At 46.4% G+C, this 23,903-nt stretch overlaps 1 protein-coding gene across 3 annotated transcripts; it reads left to right on the top strand.

Moving 5' to 3' along the window:
• Nucleotides 1-9,387: 9,387 nt before the first annotated feature.
• LOC144133509 (acetylcholinesterase-like) lies at nt 9,388-23,686 on the top strand. Of its 3 annotated transcripts, XM_077666656.1 has the most exons (5): nt 9,479-9,540; nt 11,354-11,428; nt 18,255-18,541; nt 20,725-21,938; nt 23,423-23,686. In XM_077666656.1, the coding sequence occupies exons 3-5, from the start codon at nt 18,281-18,283 to the stop codon at nt 23,562-23,564; spliced, it is 1,617 nt and encodes a 538-aa protein (XP_077522782.1). In that variant the 5' UTR covers nt 9,479-9,540; nt 11,354-11,428; nt 18,255-18,280; the 3' UTR covers nt 23,565-23,686. The 3 variants fall into 3 exon arrangements, with proteins under 3 accessions (XP_077522780.1, XP_077522782.1, XP_077522781.1); XM_077666654.1 differs by lacking the exon at nt 11,354-11,428 and having other exon boundaries at nt 9,388-9,540; XM_077666655.1 differs by lacking the exons at nt 9,479-9,540; nt 11,354-11,428 and adding an exon at nt 17,443-17,598.
• Nucleotides 23,687-23,903: the final 217 nt, after the last annotated feature.

Here is a 23,903-nt window from a genome sequence, read left to right as displayed (position 1 = left end):
CATAACTTTGCAGTTCTGAAATGAGATTTAAGTCCAGAAAGCTATTTCGAGTGTGGGACAGGATGTCATATGAGTAGTTAATCCCCTAAAGGCAGACGCTTTTTAAGGAAGGCTATAATTGCCTCATTAGATGCTTTATTTTTATTTAAATCTCAAATGCATCTTTGATAACTTACAAATCTTCCAAACTGTTTGATCGAGTTACCGAAGTCTTAAAGGAAAAGGCTCGAAATGCCCAGGCAGCGTTCAGGTCAGCTCTCTTACGTTATGTCACAAGTTTTCTTTTTCAGAATGTAGTGAGAATGTCATACATTCTGTTATGCACAAGTGAAAATGTCGCGACCCTAAAGCATCTGACGTCAGTAATTGAGATGAAAGCTGCTCCTCCGTCAAAGGTATTGACCTCGAGCCTTTGGCGTAGCGACGCAGCTGCGGTGTCGCTACTATCGTAATGCACGGTAATTGAGGTAAAATGCCAGAGCTATCCAGCACAGATCTATGCAGCACAGATCCAGCACAGTACAGAACTATCCAGCACAGAAAAAATAAAATATTAAATGTATTCTTAACCGCGCGATATTTCTGTACCGGTTTTCTTTATTAAAACGTGAGCTGGAAAATAATATAGGCTGGGGAGAGACACAAAATTAAACGCGTTCAATTGTTACTTAAATATGTCCTGCCTGCTGAAGCTGCTGGGAGTTGAGAGCAAGGCCTTGTAATTTGTCTGTCCCGTAGGGCCTTTCAACTTATAAATACAGGGCTGCGAATTATATATGTGCGTCTGACAATGGAGCGACGATGGCATTTTTCTGTACTCCACACCGCCCAAAATTCGCTCTATGCGCGTGATGATAGCTGTGGTGGCATATAGCTCTCCCCTTGAAGGGCGAGGATATTTTTCCAGGCGTCGCTCCCTGTAAAGCCTCATAATCTGCGGTTACGCACGTCGGCTTCCCTCATAATGAAGCGCATTCTTTCCGCGCATGCATTCCTGATTGATTACTTCCGGAGAGAAATGACCGCCCTTTGAAGCCGGCAAGCGTAGACGTAATCATGGCTCACTGCGATGAGCCGCTGGTGAATTATAACGGGAACGAAACAGCATGAAAAAACATTACGCTATCGCCCCTAACAGTGCGCGCTTCCTACGAGTTTAAACTCGGCGGTGCGCGAGATGGCGCTGCTCGCATGGGGGAATACGCAGAGGCGGTGGAGACAGGCATACGTGGCCGGAGTAGGCGGAGAGGAATTCAAAGGCATGCTTTGCCGTTTATGATTCACCTACCAAATGGAGCTGGTATGCTTGTCCTGCAGATGACAGCCACACTAGACTCATGCACCACTAAGATTCATGTACCACTAACACCATGGCCAATTTACGTCGGTACCTCAGAGTACATCTCTAATCAAGACGCTAGGCGTACGCGCATAAACACTCGCACACATTAAACCGGAAACAAGGAAGTAATTACTCATTGGCATCCACCCAAGCGCAGAAATGCGGATACAGAATGCGACTATACAGTTTTCTCAGAAACTTTGTAGTGAAAGAAAAATTCGTCCTGGTTCGGGGTTCGAACCCGGGACCACCGCGTCACCGGAGCAGTCGCTCTGCCAACTGAGCTAACCGGTACGGCAAGCTTATGGTAGGGCGATATCGAATTGATCAATAACTCGAAGTGGGAACAGTGCTGGTCAAATGTTTAGGGGAATCCCCCAAGGTGGAGTAGAACTACTGCACCTTCTCTACTACTCTACTCCAACTTGGGGATTCCCCTAAACATTTGACCAGCACTGTAGTAGAGTAGAGTAGTAGAGAAGAGTAGTAAAAGAAGAATAATAGAGAGTAGAGTAGTAGAGAAGGTGCAGTAGTTCTACTCCACCTTGGGGGATTCCGCTAAATATTTGACCTGCATTAAACCAGTATATGCTCAGCCCATATCGAGTGCTTCAAAGACTCATTCTAACCCGCTAACTATCGTGACCGGATAGCTCTTCACCCACTTATCACAAGCTGCCCATCATTGTATAACCATGTAGCCTTGGTGCAACGCTTCTTAAAGACGCAATAATTGCAATCCAGCTGTTGCTTTCGACCTGATTGGAAGAACGTAACCGGATCATTGTCTGCTGCGCTTATTTTAGAACACTTGTTCTAGCGTTTGATTATCGACGTCTGTTTGTTCTCCACTATGCGGTTTCATTTGCAGAATCCATTTCCCTTTCATTCACAGTTAACATTATTTAATCTTCTTGCCTGAAATTGAAAAGTGAGTTATCTAATACATTTAGGTTTCGGCTAATTGGCTGAAGTTTCCTGAAAACATAGCGCAAAAATGGGACAATGACAACAAAGCACTAGACTAGACTGAACGCCGTCTAGTTCTGTGTCTTGTCCCGCCTAGGGTTCGAATCCGCAGTTCCCGGGTTCGAACCCGACCGCGGCGTCCGCGTTTCGATGGAGGCGAAACGCAACAGGCACCCGTGTGCTGTGCGATGTCAGCTAGTGCACGTTAAAAATTCCCAGGTGGTCGAAATTATTCCGGAGCCCTTCACTACGGCACCCGTTTCTCTTTCCTCTTTCACTTTCACCTTCCCTTCCTTCGCGGCGCCGTTGAGGTGTCCACCAAGATGGGTCATATACCGCGCTTTTCATTTCCTGATAACCAATCATTATTTCTCTCGTTCTATTTTGTACCATATTAATTTGCCATATCTTGCATGTGTTCTTATGTCTTCTTTTATCATGTGCCCTTCCTGTTACATTCCCGCACGGAATTGACAGTATGTGTTCAGCAGAGACACTTAAGAATGCTTATGCGTGGGAATGCGAAATCATTACTGTCCCTGGGTGCACTGCCACCCCCCACACCGCGCGAGCGCGAGCGGGCGCGCGCGCGCACACACACGCACGCGCGCGCGTGCGTATGACACCACCCGGAGCGCTCTACGACGAACGGTTGCAGCACAATTTTCATAGAAAGACCGGGAAGGCATACAATTTAAGGTGCATATGTCATCGGTTCGAACCCCTGTCGCAAGCTAACGTCCAACTTGACTAGGACATGTAAGCTCTATACAACGAGAAGTGGTTCGACACCACATGGAATGTACGACAAACCGTTGCGGCAAAAGTTTTGCACGAATGTCGGGAAAACTGGCGCCAGGTGGAGGTCGACCGGTAGCGAGTATATATGTATAGACGAACGAAATGCATAGGATCGTCTGATGTGGTGGTGCTCGGCTTGCTGTGGCCATCATAGGGCTGCTTGATGATGTCACCTATTTTTCTGGTCATCGCTGGCATTTTCTGTATTATTGCGAATACACACACAAGCCGCCGGCTTTTCTCGAAATGGGTCTAGTAATGCTTTCGCATTAAAAAAAAGCGATCGTCTGTTAGGTAAAGCTGGGAGACATTTAAAAGAAAGTGATACACATCCAGAGGTTTCACAGGGTGAGGGCGCCCAAGGGGGTCAGGAAATTTGCTGGCAAATGGGGTTTCCTGGTGACGCAGGATCGCGTACGTGAGGATACATTATAAGCTACAGGATTCTGCGACTTCTAGTCTTGCTAAGTAAAGGTGCTCTCGCCGCAGCCGTGCGCGAGCGGCTGTGCGACATCGAGGACGAAGCTGAATATTGCAAGAACGCACGTGCAGCTTTTTACACCAGCAGGTTAAGGGGCAGTATGTAGGATAGTTGCGCTGGCATTAGTTGTTTAAACGTTGAGCTTCAGGCTGCGGCCGCATGTAGGTCACTATACGTAAACATTTTGCAGCGTAAAATAGACGAGTACGGTTGCATTTTTATTTTGTTCGTAAGTCATTTGTTTGCATCCGAGAACTGAAGTTGATAGACAAAGCTGCGGCGCATATGACTTGAAACTGCATGCGTCTCTGGCAGTTCCTTATCTGAGTAGGGCGTCCTCAGGACTAGGAGTGCTGGGGCTGACATTTAGATTTTTACACCAGCGACATTTTTCTATAATGCTGCGTGAAGACAAAAGAGAGGCAAATGTTGAGCACACGTCGTGACTGTTAGCTTCCAGCAACTTCATGACACAAGTATGCTGTAGAACGTACAGCCTGACAAGCACAGGAAAAAATACGATGAGGACAGGCGCTCACTACCATTCATTTTTTTTTGTGTAAACTCCAAACATCCTAAGCTTGTCGCACACTGCAGCCTAATAAAGTATACAAATACATTTTACTTCGAATAGATTTGAGTGTACCTAACTCCTACACATGTTTGTTTTTATGTTACATATACGTACCAGAAAGGAAACACCCAAGCGTGGCCATACAGTTATGTTTGAGCAGATGCTTATGAATAATTGTCCCCTTTTCTCTTTCTCAACCCGCACGTACGTTTCACACAGCATTCGAGTCCGTGTGGCTTTAAATAATTTCCCCTTTTCTGTGTTCTAACAGCGTTCTGCTTGGACACTTATGATGATGATGATGTCCTCAGGCTTAATGGCACATACCCACGGCGGGGGATTGGCCAGGGTGCATTGCTGATACAAACGCACACATGGGCACGGAGTGGAATATCTGGGTAATTTTGTGTGCTAGACTAGAATTTTCCAAAGCATCGTCCCTTTTCTTTTCTTTGGATACCTTCTTCTGCTCCTTCTACATCAACATCAGATTTTCGACGAACAACAAGAGGAACGTCAACTGACGGGCTATTTGGTTTTCCATGGTGTTTACCAGCGCAAGAAGACGCGGACGAAGGAAGACGGACAAAGACAATCTCAGCGCCCGTTCGTTTTTGTCCGTGTTCCTTCGTCCGCGTCTTCTTGCGCTGGTAAACACCAACTAGAGGAAGAAGTTTAATCACTAAAAAATTCTGTTGTATCTACAACTTCCGCGTTTATTCATTATTTAGCAATTCTTTTATTATTTCATTATTCATTTAGTAGTTATTAATCTGTAATTCAGTAATTTTATTATTAATTAGTAAGTTAGCAATCATTTATTCTTTAGTAAATATCTTTGAGTAATTTTCATGTATTCAACTGTGATATTCTCTCTCCAGTTATTTTGTTTTTATATTTCCTCTTTAATTATTCGGATATTGTTACGGTACGCAGTCGCCAAGCGAAGACGACGTTGTTGTGTCGCTGAGTAGTCGACGAAGACGCTGCCGCTAGTGCTTGTGTGACCCGTTTCGTGGTGTGTCTTCTGTGTACGGCGTACCGTTTCTGCTGCTGAACTAACCTCGTAATAATATATCACCCAATGCACAACCATCAGCTTGGCACCAGTTTACCCTCTTCTTTTGACTGTCCTCACTGAACCCTGACCTATCCCCCGTCGTGGGTGTGTGCCATGTCGCTAATGCAACAACAACAACAAAATTCTGCACCGGTCGTGTTCTGCTGCGTAATGCGCAAAGTGAGCGCAAGTGGAGCAGATTCTGTCCAGATGCGCGCACAGATGCGGCGCCTTGTCGTTAGGCACAGGGCAGGCGATTTCGACAGAGAGCAAGTCGAGTCTATTTTTTGAAAGGAAGAGCGGATTTTGGGGAGGAAAAGAGCGACTTGCCTTTAACTCTTTTCCTCGATGTTTCTACACGTTCAGGCAAAATGAGCTCTCAACTCGACTTCTGTCGAGTTCATGTAAACTCCTCCATCCGCTCATTCGTAGTTGGGTAAAATTAAACCTTTGACAGGCCGAAAGAAACTGAACTGTGCGCTTTGTTATGGGCGACACGGCAAGTTACGCGCTACTGACTCGATTCTGGGAGCAGCGGAGTTCGAATATCATGTGACAAAAACGTTATGCGTTCAAAGGACGCAGTGGGTTGGCTTTGACTCCAGCAGCATTCCGGGAATCGTCTTCTTGGCTAACATATGTTATCTTCACCTCGACGTGTTTATCTCTCTACCCAGCGGCAGGCAGATCACTAGCGTGTCTAGAAGCGGCACAGACTAAGCGCTGAAGCACGCTTTGTGTCGCCATCTAAATCGCCCAGCTTTTCACAGTGCATCTCCTTCGCAGTTCTCCCCTTTGTGCCTGTGTTGGTAGAGTGCGCATTGTTCGTGCAAGATAAATTTCAGCAACGAAGTAGCTTTTTCATAGGCTGCACTGTCTGCATGTCGAGATAACGCGTGTTTCAGAGCGTAGTGTTTCCCTCTTCCAGACACGCAAATGACCCACCGCTATGCAGGGAGATGTACTTGTCAAGGTGAGGATAATCAGTGTCAGAGAAGAAGAACGTTCTCGGGACGCTGCTAGCACCACCCTTATTAAAAAAAATTTTAGACAGCCTATAGACTGTCCACAGACTTCCGCCTATAAATTCTGAACACTCTCTATAGGCAAACCTTAGAGAACAGTCTACAGGTAATGAAAATCCTATAGACAGTCCATAGACAATCTGCAGATTTATGGCCATACACTTTTAGTACACTTTTGTCTATATACCATTAATAGACAAAAATAATTATCTATAGGAAGGCAACAGAGTCTATAAGAAGTCTATATACTGTCTATGGACCATTTTTTGTAAGGACAATGTCAACCAGCGGCGTTTTTTGAACGCCTAAAGTTTTAACGCGATAGCGCTAAAAAGGCTGTGTCGCAGAAAATCCGGCGTCGTTGTAGGCGTAGGGGTCGGTGACCACGATGAAAATGTCCACGAAAAATCCCTGGAGAAACAACCAAGGTCGGCCACCTAGGCGTTATCACAACCAGCCCGACGGACTGTGATCAAACTGACCACCGCGGAAAGTGGCAGTTAAAGTGATGACTCGTCGCGAGAGTTGCTCGGGAAGAGCAACAATAGTGGCACAAGGATAATTTCTACCACCTGGGGTTCCTTAATATGAAATGGCATCGCAGAGTACGCACTGACCTTCAGCATTTCGCTTTCACCGCGATGCGACCGCGGCCGCTTTATATACCGGGCCGCTTTATATACATTTCTGTTTCTTCAAAGTTGTGAGCAGCGAATGTGTTGTTTGTGTTGTTTTCCCACCCAGATTAATCTACCGGACAGACATACAGTGGCAGTATAAGTGTTGTCGCCGGCCTCCTAATTCATTAAAAACCAATTAACAAAAATTGTGTGTGCTGGAATTGCCATGCATGTTTGCATCAAAAACGCAACCGTCGTCTATGAAGACTATTACATTTTGTTCCTTAATACAGGACGCCCGTGTTCCGAAATATTTGCCTCAAATACCCGATTCAATTTGCGAATTGCGCCCGCACGCGGCGACAATCGGAGCAAATTTCCCGGTTTGATGCAGTTATTGCCTATGGCGCTTCTTCTGCCAAGAGCACAAAGGAATAGCTGAAACTTACAGCTGTTCTTCAAATTTCGGTAGGCCAAATTGAAGAAACGGTGTAATTAGCACCTCCTTCGCGCCTTTCACAGCCGTCGCCACTGTCTTAAATATGTAGCTACGCGTAAAGAGTTGGAAAAAACAAGGTGCTGTTATTGAAGAACGCGGGAATTATAGAATTCCACCAAATTCAGTATATGATACGGATTCGATCGTCTCTGAAATTTCGATATGCCCATGTACAGGGTCGCTCAATACTAAAGGGAACACAGGAGGGCGTGGCCTCCACGTTTCGCGAGGAGATGCCGCCAGGTAAAGCTAGGTGCATGCGAGGATAGAGCAGTCATTGGTCGGCAGCGTTACGTGAAGTGGGGGGCCACGCGTTCCTGTGTTGGAAGTGATCGCGAAAAAGAGAGCTGCACTTCTGGCGTACAAAACATTTGTGAGACCTATTTTAGAATACGCTAACACAGCTTGGTTTCCTTACACAGCAACTAACATAGCTAAACTTAAAGGCGCACAAAGAAAAGCCGTAAGGTTCATTCACCGCAAATACCCTCTTACTGACTCACCCTCGCGTCTCTTATCCTGTTCAGGCCTTAACACACTATCAACGAGAGCAAAACAAGCTCGACTTAAGTTCTTTTTTCAAATTCTGCATCGTCAGTATAAAATGGATACCACCCAGTACATTTCATATTCGCAAGCTAGAAAAACACGGCATCAACACGAGCATACGCTAACTGAGTATTCTTTCTCTAACGACACATTCAGGTACTCATTTTTTCCTCGCGTGATCAGAGAATGGAATAAACTTAGCTCATCATTAACAACGACAAATTCATTATCCGGGTTTGTTTCACAGTTAGAGTTAATTACAAAAGATTATTAAGATCTTCTAATGTTGTTCCCGATCCTATTTTAAGTAGCACTCTCAATAAGTAGAATTCAAATGCAGTTGCTTCTTTAAACTTTCCTGTTCTTTCTTATGACTATGACGTGCACCGCTGTTGCAATTATATACGACGTTGTTTTCTATCGTATGTTTCTATTACCTTGTCGCTTGTATTTTGATGAATTATGTCGTTTCTCTGTGATTTGTGTCACTCACACGTATACTTGTACGCGTACAAGAAATCATTGTTCATGCCCTTCTGCTAGGCTCTCGGCTGAGAGCGGCAGTATTGTAAACTGAATAAAATAAAATAAATGGCGCCGAAGTTATCACTATAAGGAGCACTCGATGTAAGTGCAGAGTGGGCATACTGGATTGCTTTGGACTGCTGGTTTTGTTCCTTGTCATCTGAAAGCCTAAGCTTGAGCGGCGGCAGTCGTTATAAAGTGATATCAAAGAAATGTGCCCATCATCGGGTTATAGGTACCTACGCAGATTAGAATGAAATTGTGGAACAAATTTCACTGCGTTCAATGTGTGAATCCCGTACAGTCAGCAGCTTTGCGGAAAGGTGACGTTGTGTATAAACGAGAGGATTTCTATGCACACCATTTGCTGCTGCGGATGAAATACCATACGGGACGGACCATGCAGCACAGCATGAGCTTCAATCTTTGAAAATCGCAGGCATTATTTTGCCTGAATAATACTGCAAACTGGAGCGAAGTCAAGAGGAACAAATGGGCTTGGGCAGGGCGTATAATGCGATGGCAAGATAACCGCTGGTTATTAAGGGTAACGGAGTGGATTCCAATAGAAGGCAGGCGTAGAAGGGGGGGGGGGGGGGGGGGGAGGTGGCAGAAGGTTAGGTGGGTGGATGAGATTAAGTAGTTTGTAGGCATAGGGTGGGTGCAACCTGCAAAGGACAGGGTTAATTGGAGAGACATGGGAGAGGCATTTGCCCTGCAGTGAGCGTAGCCAGGCTGGAGAGGAAACGGTGTTTGACATCGTACTCCACGAACTGCGATACCCACTCCAGAGAGTACCGGGTTTCGGGAGGCCGCGTTCCCGCTGGGCTCGGAAGCACGGCCGACTCAGATTGCTCCTCCTGTCTGCAGCTGAAAGTCCTCCTCTTTATCGGCTTTATCCACGCTGGCGTGCTGATAAACAGGGGCGCTTGTGTATCGCGCAAGTGTCGAAACCGTCTCGCTATCTCGGGATCCTTGGGGTGCCTTCCTGTCTTCCGTGATACCCAGCTATACTGGGAGCCGTCGTTTTTGCCAACGAGTCTCCATTTAACTCTCCTCGCCTAGACAGCTTCATCCATTGTCGCCTTAGCCAAGGTGAGTAGATTGAGCGTCGTACATATATAAATGCGCGAGATACTGACTTTGGCGCCGCCTTCGAGGTGTTTCGAGAGTGACTCACTGTGAGGCGACCTAGTAAAAGCGCTTGGCAGGAGACCAGAGAAGCTATAGGCAAAGAGGCACTCTTCTTTTCGAGCGGAACGCGGCTTTCGACACGTGGCTGTGATCAGGCGCGTTCTTGATAAGCTTGCATTTATATAATCGCACCTCTCTTCGGTCCACATCGTCATCCATCATGCCCCTCTTTCTTCTCTTTCCCTTCGCTTGTGCAGAGTAGCAGGATGGGTAATAAACGCTCAGCGTGACCTGCATGCCTTTCTCGTTAAAACAATCCTCCTTTCACTCTTCGGGACCAGTAGTGCGATTGCATTCGTAGCTATTACTCGTCGAGTTGGCTCAGTTTTTAGCGCGTTCGGTAACTGAGCCGGTGTATTTCAGGCATTATCGGCCACGCGGCGGCAATTTTTCGCGAGAGGCGAGGCGGGAAGGCGCCCGTGTGCTTTTTCATGTCAGTGCACGTTAAAGCAGCCCAGAGGCGAAATTTCTGAGTAAAAAAAAACGGTATGACTCGTTTCATGGGCGTAGGGAGATACCTTGCAGCAAGTGTCACTCGCAAGCGTTGAGTGGAAAATAATTTATTATGGTTTTCAATGTTCTCCGGGAATCTACTCGGCATTTGCACCCGAATCAAGTGACATCAAGGTGCACTTGCCCTCATTATTTTGACATCAGTGAACCCAGTGGTTGTTCACAGGAAAAACCAGTTCTTGCCGGTGAAGCACCCGCCGCGGTGGCTCAGTGGTTAGGGCGCTCGACTACTGATCCGGAGTTCCCGGGTTCGAATCCGACCGCGGCGGCTGCGTTTTTATGGAGGAAAAACGCTAAGGCGCCCGTGTGCTGTGCGATGTCAGTGCACGTTAAAGATCCCCAGGTGGTCTAAATTATTCCGGAGCCCTCCACTACGGCACCTATTCTTCCTTTCTTCTTTCACTCCCTCCTTTATCCCTTCCCTTACGGCGCGGTTCAGGTGTCCAACGATATATGAGACAGATACTGCGCCATTTCCTTTCCCCAAAAAACCAATTATTATTATGCCGGTGAAGCCGACGTCATCAGAATTGTGGTAGTCCAGGTTGGGCGGTCGACCACGTGACGTCATAATGCACTTCAGCACTGGCGTCAGTCGAGACCGAAACTGCTGGCAAAAAAAAATGCTTTTAATTAATTACTAAAGTGCACTCTGGTTTTTCTGAGCATATTTTTGGTAGTTACTAGGCCCTTAAGACTCTATGAAGGCAAAAAAGAGGCACCCAGAAACTTTCTCTCTGTAGCCCTTGAAAGATATGGCCAGATGCTACAAATTGTACCGCAGCCCTCCACCTCTTTCTTTCTTTCTTTCTTACTTCACTCCCATCCCATCCCTTTCCTGAAGGCGCAGTTGACTTGTCCACCTAGAAGTTACTAAACCCATTCCTTTCCTCAAAAGCATTTTTATAGCAATTGTGCCTTTATTTTAAAGGTCATTTATCAGTGTTAGACGTCTATAAGAAGTGCTGATACACAAAAAAAGTATGTAGTTCGGCTTCGCTCAATCTGTACTCTACAAGTGTCACACATGTGCAGAGCGCTCCACCAATTCTCAGCAGAGGGCGAAATCTGACAGCTGCTGATGAAGTTCAGGTGACGTCCTCATTCCCCAGATCGATTATGAGTGTTTTTGGTTCTACTTCCGCTGGCAGCGTTATCTGTTGAGCCAAGCAGCTGCGACCAACAGTCGTTTTGTTCACAGGATAGTGCGCTGCTCGAGCACGGTCCAGAGCTTGCTGTTGCTGAAGCGTATTCCGCCACAGCTTAGGCACCGAGGGTATGCATTCCCTTCCATTCATGCGTTCATTTTCACACACGTACGCATTTCCTTGAAGGAGTCAGATGCGTCGCTACTGGGTCATCTGATAGCACCATGAGGGATCAGGTCAATGTTTGCTATTCCTTTTTCTTGGTTCATTTCTATTCCTGTTTCTTCATGAATACGCATGCTCGAATTTAATCTTTTCTTACATCCATCGCAAAGTTTCTTTATTAGAGCTGATAAGTTTTGCAAGCGCCCTGTAATTTGTTTTGTCGGGACGGTGTTACTTGTATGCCTAGCGCTTAAGCCGCACACTGTGATTTCGCCGATCTTTGACTGAAGCCTGGTCGACCATGAACGATTGGTTTGCAGTCAGTGTCTGTACCACCTGTAGCAGAATTTTTTTTTTTTAATCGGCGCTATCCAAGCCGCAGTTCAGCCGCCGGAGTGCGTTGGGGAAGCAGAGTCAGTTAATTTGTGCCAGTTGGAAAATACATTGCCTTCGACGTGTTTACAAGGAAAACTAGCGAACTGCCGCTCCACGGCCACGGGTGCTTCGGCTTCCTTGGTCTGGCAAGTTTTGCAACGGATGGTAGAGGTACAGTGCGGCATCTGTCCCCGTTTCCGACACATCCCGTGTGTCTGGCACAATCTAATTGTCTCCTGTTTACGACTGGTGCACGGCAGTGCAAAGGGAATTACATCCGACAGCTGCTGGCAGCTGCCAGAGGCAAATGCATGCGAGCAAGGGATCCAAGGCATATACGAGCCTTCCATATATAAGCATCGCAACCAGAACTCTGCTGCCAGCGTAAGCTCTCAGCTTCTGCGGTGCCAAATGCGCCAATCGAAACTCTCCAGACAACTGTCACCAGCTCTAAACAGGGTACTTTGCTTGTAAGAGCAATTTTGCTGCCCCATATGGAATGATTCCTTCTCGTGAGCAGTAGTTCGCGCCTGTACCGCTAACTGACTTCTTTCTCTTAAAGTATTCTCTCCAAGCGTCTGAAGTAAAACGCTTTCCATTTAACGGACGGTGTCCCTCAAGCCAGCAGTGTGTTCTTTTCATCGTCAAACAGCGCACAAAAACACCAGGGCACTTGGTGTCCTGGTGTTTTTGTGGGCTGGTGGTTTTTACGATGGGAAAAATGAAGTACCAACTGGCCCAACGTTCTACCTTGTTGAACAAGCTGTATGTATTACTCTTCGCTTTCACTGGAGCTAATTATAGAATCCTGATCTTTAAGAAAGGTTACAGCGGCAGACTTTAGTATAGTGATGAAAGAAATTGTGGGTGAAATATAAAATCCTCTTTAGCAAAATGAAACAAAACTTCGTTGGCACATTTTATACTTTAAAAAAGTAAACAAGACCGAAGAGTCATTTTCTTCGTTAACGTCGTCGGCGCCATCTGAATCGTCCCCTTCGCCCAGATTACATCCACGGCAGGACAAAGCCCTACTCCATTATCTTGGAACACGCTTAATCTGCCCGTCGTTTAGTGCTCGACAAAGCCGGCAGTAAAGTAGTGTTTCAGCGACAACGGGAAAAAAGTCACCAGCATGGATACATTCAGCCCCCCCCCACCTGACGCAGATGTAATAGGCGTCATTTTTTCGTGATTATAGTGGTCCCGATTTGTTCATGGCTTAAGTGTAATCCTGCAATGTTTCAACGGGCCGTCACATTGGTTATCAAGCAATCAAGATAGACAATGCCCCTCAAGCAGCCTCCCGTGTGAGCCACATTGCAGGCATGGAATCCGTTAGCGAAAGCTTACATAGAAGCCTCTGTACATCGTGCGCTAATGCAGGACTCGAAGCTTCAGCTCATCAGAGTTACGGTGATAGAGCAAGTCCGCTTAGCCTAAGTGAAAACTGCGTGCTGCCTTTTACTGCAGGCTACATAACTTCTTCTTCATTCCACGCAAGACGTCTGGCACAAGACCCCATTTCAAAAATTCGTCGGTAACTTTCTGTGGTGTCTCAATAATTTTATTGTGATAGCCGGTACTTCTACTGGTTGCAGCCCTTGTTCACACAAACTAGCAATACCAGCTGTTTTCCATATTTTTTCGCCAAAACCACAATGAGTAAAATTTCAACAGGCATTGTACCTGTTCATTGAATGTAACAGAATGCTCTTTGTTCAACATAATGAACATGCACTGTGCACCTTTATTCTCAGTGAACGTGAAAGAAGGGAGTTTACATTTGTTGGAAAGACTTGTAGGGCAATGTTCATGAAACAGAAGAAGATCAAACTCGTGAGCAATGCGGTCGTTCTAAGTGAGATGAAACCTTTTTAACGCGTCTTTTTAGTCGTCCGAACGCGCTCTGCAAAACTCCGCCCAGCAATTATTGGCACTACTCTCATCTTGTAAGATAACCGGCATTGAATAGCACTCTACAAATTACTGGGGTACTTTTGCCTCTATTTCCTCACCACAGATGTATTAACCATTTTCTGCGTTGTGATCAGGTACTTATATTTTTCCAAACCTTGTAACCAGACCGGAGAACAGTGCGCAGAACGAGGACGCATGAAGGAAAAAACGTACACCAGCACTAACAACTGAAATTTGTTTCAGAAGAAATAGACAGTAGAAGGGGGTGCACAAAAAAATGCATAATACTGCGCGATCGCCGGGAATCAGTGCACTCACGTCACAAAATAAAAGTGACCCGAAGGAGGGCGCAGAACTGAAGATAAAACTGATAACAACCGAAGCTGTTAAAAGGCCGCTGCGGGTAGAAAATTTTGCAACTGGTAAAAAAAAGGTAAAAATTAAAAATAAAACACGTGGCCAAAAGGGCAGGTGAAAGCGCTAAAACCGCAGAGGCACAAAAGGGAATAACAATTAAAAATGATAAAAACAAGGCCTTTAGAGAAGCAGAAACGCAGCGAAACAACATGGAATGAACATGTGGAAAAGAGATTAAGCCTTTCCTATGCCACCTAGGGATTACAACTCCTTTTTAGGTAGCCATAGCCAGGGTGTTCTGACGCACTGGTCAGTGGCATAGCAAATTTCGAGTGTTTCAGTGATTTCCACTGTGTGAGCCTATCTCGTCCTCGATGTATGATGACGCAAGAATTAAAATCGGGAGTGCAGTACTTTTCCGGGGTATTATTCTTAACTTTACATTTGTTGCAATGCGTGGCCAATGTCCGGAAATGGCTATGTTGCGGACATTTTTTTTTCGTGTTCTTTAAGTCTGATGTTGATGCACCTACTCGCCTGCCCGATGTACCGGCACGGAATTGATTACCCCAGTATCACAGCGGACGTAAGGATCGGGGTGCGTCTGCCCTCACACAGGAGTGGCCGGAGGGCTATTAACTTTAGAATAGAGCGCGGAATGTTTCCTAGAAGCCGAGATGGCTACTCCAAGCCTGCGCGTTGTGCGACTTTCTTGGGGTGGCGGCTGACTTCGTGGACGTTTGGCGCTAGATGAAGGATTCACTCCTTGCGCTCGTTGGTGAATGGTGACTGCTTGCGGTATGCAGTACCAACTACCGCGGCATAATGCTCTGCTGACCAGAGCTACTTATCAAGCGCTCTTCATTCATTTTATACATGTTTTTTTTCTCAGAGCTGTGGCCTCTTGTCCTACGTAACAGTTATACTTGCACAAAGATATTTGTGAAATACTGGCAATAGCCACGACCCCGGGTGACTCCAAACACACTGAGCGTGCGTTATTTACGGATCTCTTCACATCTTGTTTTTCAGCAGCGCAACGGCGAGACAAGTGCACAGACACGGCGCTTGACAAGTGCACTTGTCGCGTCTTTTGTCCCTTGCGCTGCTAGAAAACAATGTCACACCAACTTGCCCAAGCTTCTACACTAGCTTCACATGTTATCCACGACGCACCAGAGACGTCGCCATAGATAACGTTGCTTTCATGGCATGCTAATCAGCCGTCACCTGGAAAACACCACAGATAAGGACTTCGGCCACTTCTGCCCCGGTGGGGTGATAACTGCTACACAAAAATAGCCTTCGCTTTGTGTTCCAGCTCACATATGAGACGCAGCGATAGCCATATAGGCTGTCTTGTGGGCGAAATGCTAAACAGTGCACAATCATATTGTGTTGTACATCACTTCACAAGGAGCAAAACTTTTCATGTGCCACAGCTCAGTGCATGAGCAAGACCTTCTAGGAATGGCTGACAATATGAAACAAACACTGTAAACAACTCAATTCATTTTCTTAGCTTTTTTTTGCTTTTCGTGCCATGTTGATGCTGACTCGGCATCAAAAGAACAATTATTGCTGAGAAAAACTGGTTTAAAAATTAAACTACTTTTCCCATCAATCAATTATAACTCAAGACGTCAGTGCTGAGGACTCTGATGACCGGTGGTGTGTGAATAGCAGTGTGGCCCAACCTCAGAGATATGCAGTTAAAATATAAGCATGCGCTTGGTTGCAGCGAACTTGGGAAAACCTGTACTTAATTTTCTGGCTTTGTCTCATAAAACCTGTTTCCAGTGCAACTGGCAGCTTTGTCATAAGAACGAGGTAACCAATCTCTAGTCACCAATTTTAATTCGTACATTGTGCTGCTTTAAACAGAGAAAAAAAAACAGGACGATTATTACTGTGTTCAACGCGAGATTCAGTGACAGCTGTTGAGGCATTTTCATTTCGTGATATCGTGAGGTACAGAATTTGAGAGCGACTAGCCATCTCACCAGTACGCCGGTACAGGAGCGCGTCGGGTGAACCCTGTGGCAGCCACCCTTAGGACGCCCATTCCTCTCCTCTTGACACACTCGCCCCCTCTCAAGTCAGCCACCCTCACGATACTACTACTACTACTACTACTACTACTACTACTACTACTACTACTACTACTACTACTACTAATAATAATAATAATAATAATAATAATAATAATAATAATAATAATTGGTTTTGGGGGGAAAGGAAATGGGGCAGTATCTGTCTCACATATCGGCGGACACCTGAACCGCGCCGTAAGGGACGGGATAAAGCAGGAAGTGAAAGAAGAAAGGAAGAATTAGAGGTGCCATAGTGGAGGGCTCAGGAATAATTTCGACCACCTGGTGATCTTACATCTGAGGATCTGACATCGCGCAGCACACGGGTGCCTTTTGCGTTTTGCATCCATAAAACGCGGCCGCCGCGTTAGCGTTTTGACTATAAAAACGCAGCCTCACGTTACACATTCCTACTTTCTCGCCATGCCCTCCTCCTCCTCCTCCTCCTCCAGAGGTAACCACTCAAGGACGGTTCACGTGGCAGCCGTCCCTCGGTTGATCATATTCGTCCGCCTACCCCCCCCCCCCTACCCCCACTTCCATGGTAACTACTACAGTGCTAAACGCAGGCAACGAGCCATTAACAGTTGGCGCTGTATAACTGAACCGAACTCACGATCAAGACAGTGAGCGAACTTGATGAGTGAAATCGCGGTGAAGATAAAAATCATGGCTAAAACGAAATGACTGCAAGGCTTTAAGGAGATATTTTATCTCATTTCGCAAAATTTGTCGTTCAGTTATTGCTGTACAAGAGGATTCCTGCCTTACCCGCTCTGTGTGCCCAAACCTGTTTATTGAACCATCAGCAAATCGACAGATAGAAGCTGCTGCAGCTCTTTCGTCAATAAAAAAAAAAGGTATTTATGTGGAACCTGAAGTCTCTGAAAGTAGAAAATCCTATCCCCTGCTGGGGGCGTCCAGGCTAGGGAATAAGTAAAATAAATAAGCGGCATGACGTCATATGAGTGCGCCGAACTGATAAAGCAGCGTTCTGCTGGCCTGCAGCTACGCTACAGGCGCCTGGAGACAGCGGCTACACGGCGTTGTTAGACGAGTACATACATCAGCGTCTGTTCGTATCAAGTGCTGCATAAGCAGATGACGCAGACGTCTGCGCTGTGTGGCGCGGCGCGGCACATGTTGTAGCGGCGAGTCACGAGCTCAAAGGCAAACTTCCTAAACCGTCTGCATTTACTCAGCGGGCGAGCTCTGGATCCAAGAGGGAAGGGGGGGGGGGGGGGGGGAGGGGGTATAAAAAGTTCGATCACAACATGCCTTTGCTTTTTTGCTACCAGAGATCATTTTGTTTTAATCCGTTTCTCAGCAAACTTAATGTATTTCAAACACAAGTCTGCAAACATCGATATGCTGACTTAGGGGAAACGGTAAGTACACCAATTTTGATCGCACTCTTTTTTTTTTCAAGAATTTGTTGGCTCAGTAGTTGAGGTGCCAAGAAGCCTGTCGCCCGATAGGCTTTCGCAAGGAAGAAAAAACTTGCTTTTTTTCCAAGGTGTATTTTTTTCCTCTTTGCGGAAAGAACGCAGAAGCCAGCGCAAAGATCTGCCAGTCTGTGTATCACGTGATTCTTTGCGCTGTACAATGGTGGAGCTGCAAGGCAGTGGGACGTTAATGCCACAAAACAGGGAACAGAACTGATGAAGAGAACGAAATTCAGTACTGTTCGAGAAGTTCACTGCAGGAGCAGGACAGTGTAAAGTTTTATCCGAATCGAACCTGCTGCAGCAGCTTTTGTTGTGAATTGGGGTGGAAACAGCGCAAAAAAAACGTGGACGTAAAGTTTCATTGATCTGATACTGTTTGCCACTTCTGTTATCCGTTCAAGACGTGGTGACGGTGCAATAAGCATTAGTGTCGCTATATATATTTCGCGCCATCTTTCCTTCTTGCTATACTTTATATCAAGGCGCTACGAATGAAACCGATCAGCAGTTGGTCAGCGCGTTTCCGCGTCAAGAGACAAAAGGAGTGTTGCCTCTTTGTGTGCCACCTTCGTTCTCAAAGGGCTCCTTCTCGGCAGGGCTCCCTGGTAAATCGGCGTTCGCCATGGGCGCATTACTGGCGGCCGCTTTGCTGCTGTTCGTGGTCGCGGTTACGTGCGCGGGTGCGTACGACGTGGAGAAGGCAACCAGACTGGGCCGCGTCGGGGGCAACCGGCTCGAGCTGCTGGGCCGCACCGTGGAGGAGTACCGCGGCATACCGTACGCGAAGCCACCCGTGGGCAGGCTGCGCTTCCTCCCGCCACAGGCGGCGCGGCCCTGGGAAGGCACCCTGGACGCCACGAGCAGGAGGACCGCCTGCCCACAGGTTTGTTTGTTTGTTTGTTTGTTTGTTTGTTTGTTTGTTTGTTTGTTTGTTTGTTTGTTTGTTTGTTTGTTTGTTTGTTTGTTTGTTTGTTTGTTTGCTTGCTTGCTTGATTGTTTGTTTGTTGGTTTGTTTGCTTGCTTGCTTGCTTTATTTCCTTGTTTGTTGGATTATTTGCTTGTTTGTTTTCTGGCGTGTTTGCTTGCTTGATTTGTTTGTTCATTTGTTTGCTTGTTTGCTTTGTTTGTTTGCTTGCTTGCTTGTTTGCTTTGTTTGATTTTTTTTTTGTTTGTTTGTTTGTTTGTTTGTTTTTGACAACTGATGCCCACAAACCAAGAATAACAGGCACTGGAACTTACGCAGTTCTTTCATGGTCGACGATGGAAAAGGCGCTTAGTGCATGTCTGACTAGCCTCTATCTCTGAATACCTTGCACCACTTAAACAGTGTCGGCCGTTCCGATAAAAATACGCAAACAAGAAGGAGAAAGCAATCGCGTTCATAATGCGCTTAGGCAACAGAAACAGTGTGCATCGAGACCCAAATTGACCCACCACGTATACAGCGCGTGCAATATTAGAAAGATAGGAGAAAGCGCTCTGTCTAAATTAAACAGCCATCTTGTGTCAGCTGGTTAGTTCTCCGAGTCATTTAGCTAATTGCAAGCAGCAACACAATACATTACAAGGCACGACAGCATATTTCGCACCGGCACGAGCTATTATCAGTATGAAATGCCTGTAGACAATGCCGTCAAAGTCTGAACTCTTGCAGCACCTCCTCTTTGCTCGGCCTTGAAAAACAAAGCAAAACTAGTACCGACGCAGTAGTGGTAAAGGTTGTGATGCATATTAAGTCGCACGTTGCACCTCCAATTTTAAGACAGAGAGAGAGAGAGATAGAGAGAGTGGTTTATAAAGACAGTTTTAAGACAGATATTTCAGTGAGACAATTATGAGTTCGCCATTGCCATCACAAGGAACTGGGCTGTGCCTTAAAAAGCGAGGCTTGATAACAAGGAAGACGACGATTAAGCCAACTAGCATCCAGAGGATAGGCTACAAAGGCCCAAAAGCATAGGCTACGAGGCACAACAAGGGCGCTGGTTGACCTTGTTGTGTTCTAGTGTAAGCTCAGTGTAGCCATTCCCTACTAAGTCATATTTCCACGTGAGGGCTTAATGTTTGCATTTCTTTTTTTTAGTGCGCTAGCACTTATAGTAGCCATTCCCCGCATTAGGCGTTGCGTGTTTGTCTGAAGCCTGCTTTGTGGCAGGCTGCCCCTTTATCCACCGGGTTTCGGGCAACCTGCCCAGGTATATATATATGAGCTGCTCGGCTATTTCGACGAGTTATGTGCACTGAAAAGGTTTTTGCCTGCAAGCTTCTCGAAAGCGCATGAATTCTGGCGTGACGTAGCCAAAATTTGTTGGGCCACAGCGCTGGTGGTAACCGCGCTTTAGAAATTCTAAAAGCTGATATAAATATTACTTACGGTAGGCTACAAGCCTCTTGATAATTAAGAAGCCTAACTGTAATAGTTGAAAAGTTAACTATTCAATACTAGTTAAGCAGCCCCCCAGTTAGCAAGTCTCAGTTGTATTCTGATGTACCACACCACTGACAATCCTATGCCGAAAAAAGCGCAATTCTAACTCAAAAAGTCTGTTTTTAAAAATTTCGTAAAGCCTTAGAAGAAACACCCTGCATAAGCCATATACGTAAGCACACGTAAACGAGTTCTACAGTATGCGGCAGCACTCAGAAGTAAATACTTGAAAGTAGTTTTGTGTGAGGTGCGCAAGATTCAAATAGCCAGGTATTCTAAGTTGGTCGAATGTTTAGGGGAATCCCCCAAAGTGGAGTAAATTTATAATAAGGGAGTTATTACTCCTTGGCATCCACCCAAGCGCAGCCGAACGGCAACAAAGTAAAGCTGTACAGCTTTCTCAGAAACTTCGCAGTTAAAGAGAAACTCGTCCTGGTCCGGGACCGCGGACTACGCTGTTTCTGAGAAAGCTGTATAGCTTTCCTTTGTAGCCATATGGCTGCGCGTCAGTGGATGCCAATGAGTATTGTAGGTTTTAAAATAAATACACACTGCCGCAGAAGTGCCGCATTACTGCACCAGTATTGCAATTATGCCTGAACAAGGATAATTGGGCACTGCCTACGGTGTCACTGCAGGTCGTCGTCAGCTCCTTTATGGCTGGCGACGTCGAGTACACGGAAGACTGCCTGCACCTAAACGTCTGGAGTCCCGTGCCTCGCGCCGGGGACTACGCTCCCGTGGTCATGTGGATCCACGGAGGCGGCTTCACGCAGGGTTGCGCCAGCTACGACAACTACACGGGCGCTGCCATGGCCGCGAATACAGGCCTCGTAGTGGTAACCGTAAACTACAGGCTCGGTATCCTCGGGTTCCTGAACGCCGAGTCTCCGGAGGCGCCCGGCAACATGGGCTTGATGGACCAGCACATGGCGCTCAAGTGGATCCAGGAGAACATCCGCGAGTTTGGCGGCGACCCGTCCAGAGTCACCATCCTTGGGGAGAGTGCGGGCGCAATGAGCGCTCACGCGCACGTCCTCTCCCCCATGAGTCGCGGTCTCTTCAGGAGGGCGTACATGATGAGCGGCAACTTGCTCACTCCAGACTTCTTAGAAGCCACGCATAAGAGCATAAGCAAGGGCGACGCCGTCGCCACGGTCGTGGGCTGTGCCGGCGGGGAACGAAGCCTAGTCTCGAACCCAGAGGAAGTCATCGAGTGCCTTCGGACCAAGCGGGCCGAAGAACTTGTGGTTGCTACGACCGAGGCGTTGGCACCCAAGGTGTTTCACTTCCTTCCCACCTTCCACAACGAGTTCCTGCCCAAGGTTCCATCGGGCGCGGTCAGGAAAGGGTTCTTCAACACTATCGACCTCGTCGTGGGTGTCACTGAGGATGAAGGAGTTTTGGCCCTCATTTATCCCATGAGAGAAGAACTGCTTCCAGACGACTTGGACGACCTGGAAGACGACCACTTCAAGCATTCCTTGCACGAGGGCATCTTCTCCTGGCTCCAGATGGACTTCTCGGAGATGCTGGAGGAATACACGGCCGAGGCTAAGGACAAGACGTCGCTGAGGCGCAGCTACGTCGACTACCTGTCGGACTCGGTCTTCGTATGCCCCATGCATCTCACCGCCGAGGGTCATTCGAATCGGGGCCAGTCCGTGTATTCCTACGTTTTCGGCCATCTGTCTACGAAAAGTCCGCTACCTTCTTGGATGGGCGCTCCGCACGCGTTGGACATAAACTACGTCTTCGGAATCCCTCTTGTTGACCAGGAACGCTTCAACGCCGAAGACGCTGCCGTTTCAGAGGCGGTACTGACGGGCTTGTCGACATTCGCTACTACAGGGTAAGCAGCTGCGGAAACGCTGGAGTTCTTCCTTACTAATACGACATTTGAGAATACTCTGTATAAGCACCGTGAAAGACTCGATTACGTGTGCTAGAGATCTCATTTCAGCGAAAATCACCGCTTTCAACGTAACACATTGTTATAGGTACGTTAACACTACTGCTCGGATGTCCAAGCCGGCAAGCTGTAAACTAACAAGAGGGAACGTTTCCTGTTTCCTACCGCATGCGCGCCCCAGACGCCTCAAGCAACTTAACCTACAAGCAACATAACATGTGCGGTTTAATCACATAGTACGTCAAGCAGGATTTAATAGTGTTATTTACGAAAGCAACCAAACACTACGAAAAAAAAAGGAAAATAGCCAACAAAAGAAATACACCTAAGGTGGCAGCGTGACAAATACTTTCTATATTATGCTAAAGTCAGGGGGGGGGGGGGGGGGAAGCAAAGAGGGAAATGGCCCCACCAAATTTTTCGCGGTCTCCGAGTATTGCCAGTTTTCTTTCAAAAGCACCACTCTCCACGACAGTAGTGCACAGCATACACATTGAACTTTACAAATGCAAGTCACTAAGCCATGCTTCATGAAATGAGTAAACCGATGTTAATTAGCTCGATTTTCGATTCAGTACTAAGATCTATATGTACCACATGACACAAAAGAAGCACTCATTTTGATGCGTGCTTAGAATCCTTTTTACTAGGCAAGGTGCTCCGAATGCATGTTTGCGGATTTACCGTTTTCTCGACAATATGGGTCTCCACCCTTTCTTCTGTATTCATTCCCCTGCAATTTTTTTTCTGGGGGGGGGGGGGGCGCAAGAAGAAGTAAGGACTTTAGAAAACTTTTAAAGGCTAAAAGGTGTTCGCCCAGCTGGTGCCTGACGTTGCACAAAGAAAACCCATGTGACCACAATAGGCCGGTGCTTCTCAATGCCTTAGGTTTTTAAGGCGAAAGCCTTTAATGGCTCATCGTTGTCCGTCCGTCCGTACGCGAAATCTGTCACACTATGACGTCATCAATGGCATCACTGCTGTAACCCGTGGGCTCTTAGCAATTACAACGTAATGAATGATTAGTAATTAACTCTATCATTAATTAGTAATTAGCAAAAAAGAAAAAAGAAACAAAATAAAAGGTAGAGAGGGACAATAAGAATAAAATAAAACTAACAGACAATTAAAGATAAGAAAGAAAAAAAGCTAAAAAAAATCGAAATGGAAAAGGAACAAAAATAAAAATAAATAAAAAATGCAAATTAGACAAAATTAAGAATAAAAATAAAAAATGCAATACCTACAGGCGCCGTGGAAAAAACATCCGCGTTCTAGAAAGTTTCATGTTTTCGCATACCTGCACATAAGCAGACTTAAATGTCCTCCGATTTTTTTTCGTTGCTTTTCAGATAATTGTCTTCATACAAGTGAGGTTAAAGAAGCGTAATAAAATCTTCTCTTGGCATTTCTCGCTCACGCAGGGTTCCACGGCTTCCCGGCAACAAGCCATGGCCCAAATACACCAGCGACAACCCAGTCTCACTTTATATCGACTATGAAAACACCACCGATATCGCCGGTTTCCGCACGAAACAGTGCGATGCCTGGAGGCCTTACCTCTAGATTTCCACTTGTCTGAAAGTTTTCAGTCCGCCATTGTTGTTTCTGGACAAAGCCCCGGTGCTAATATTGTGTACCAGGATTACAAACTCTTTTAAAGGTAATAAAAACTTTTGCCCCCGCTCCTTCGGTGGTGCCGTAAGAGCATTACTGCAAGCCAAAGTACATGGCCTGGAAACTTTTGACGCACACTGCGACTAATCAAAAATTAATTTGAAACTAACGATGAACTGCTTACCTCACAGCCTGCAACACGGCAACTTTACTGTTGCTTGTGGGCCTTGGCAAAGGCTGTGCCCCGTCTTTTGAACTCTCATTGCCAAGCGCTTGTATGTTCTCTCC

The sequence above is a fragment of the Amblyomma americanum genome, chromosome 5 (assembly GCF_052857255.1).
Source record: "Amblyomma americanum isolate KBUSLIRL-KWMA chromosome 5, ASM5285725v1, whole genome shotgun sequence".
NCBI lineage: Eukaryota > Metazoa > Arthropoda > Arachnida > Ixodida > Ixodidae > Amblyomma > Amblyomma americanum.
The sequence above is the reverse complement of the archived record's forward strand: the minus strand, read 5'-3'. Positions and strand labels throughout refer to the sequence as shown.

Coding starts and splice junctions, on each gene's coding strand:
- LOC144133509 (XM_077666654.1), top strand. CDS start 18,281: ATGGGCGCATTACTGGCGGCCGCTTTGCTGCTGTTCGTGGTCGCGGTT. Junction 18,542..20,724: donor GGAGGACCGCCTGCCCACAG/GTTTGTTTGTTT, acceptor GTGTCACTGCAG/GTCGTCGTCAGCTCCTTTAT. Junction 21,939..23,422: donor TCGACATTCGCTACTACAGG/GTAAGCAGCTGC, acceptor TCGCTCACGCAG/GGTTCCACGGCTTCCCGGCA.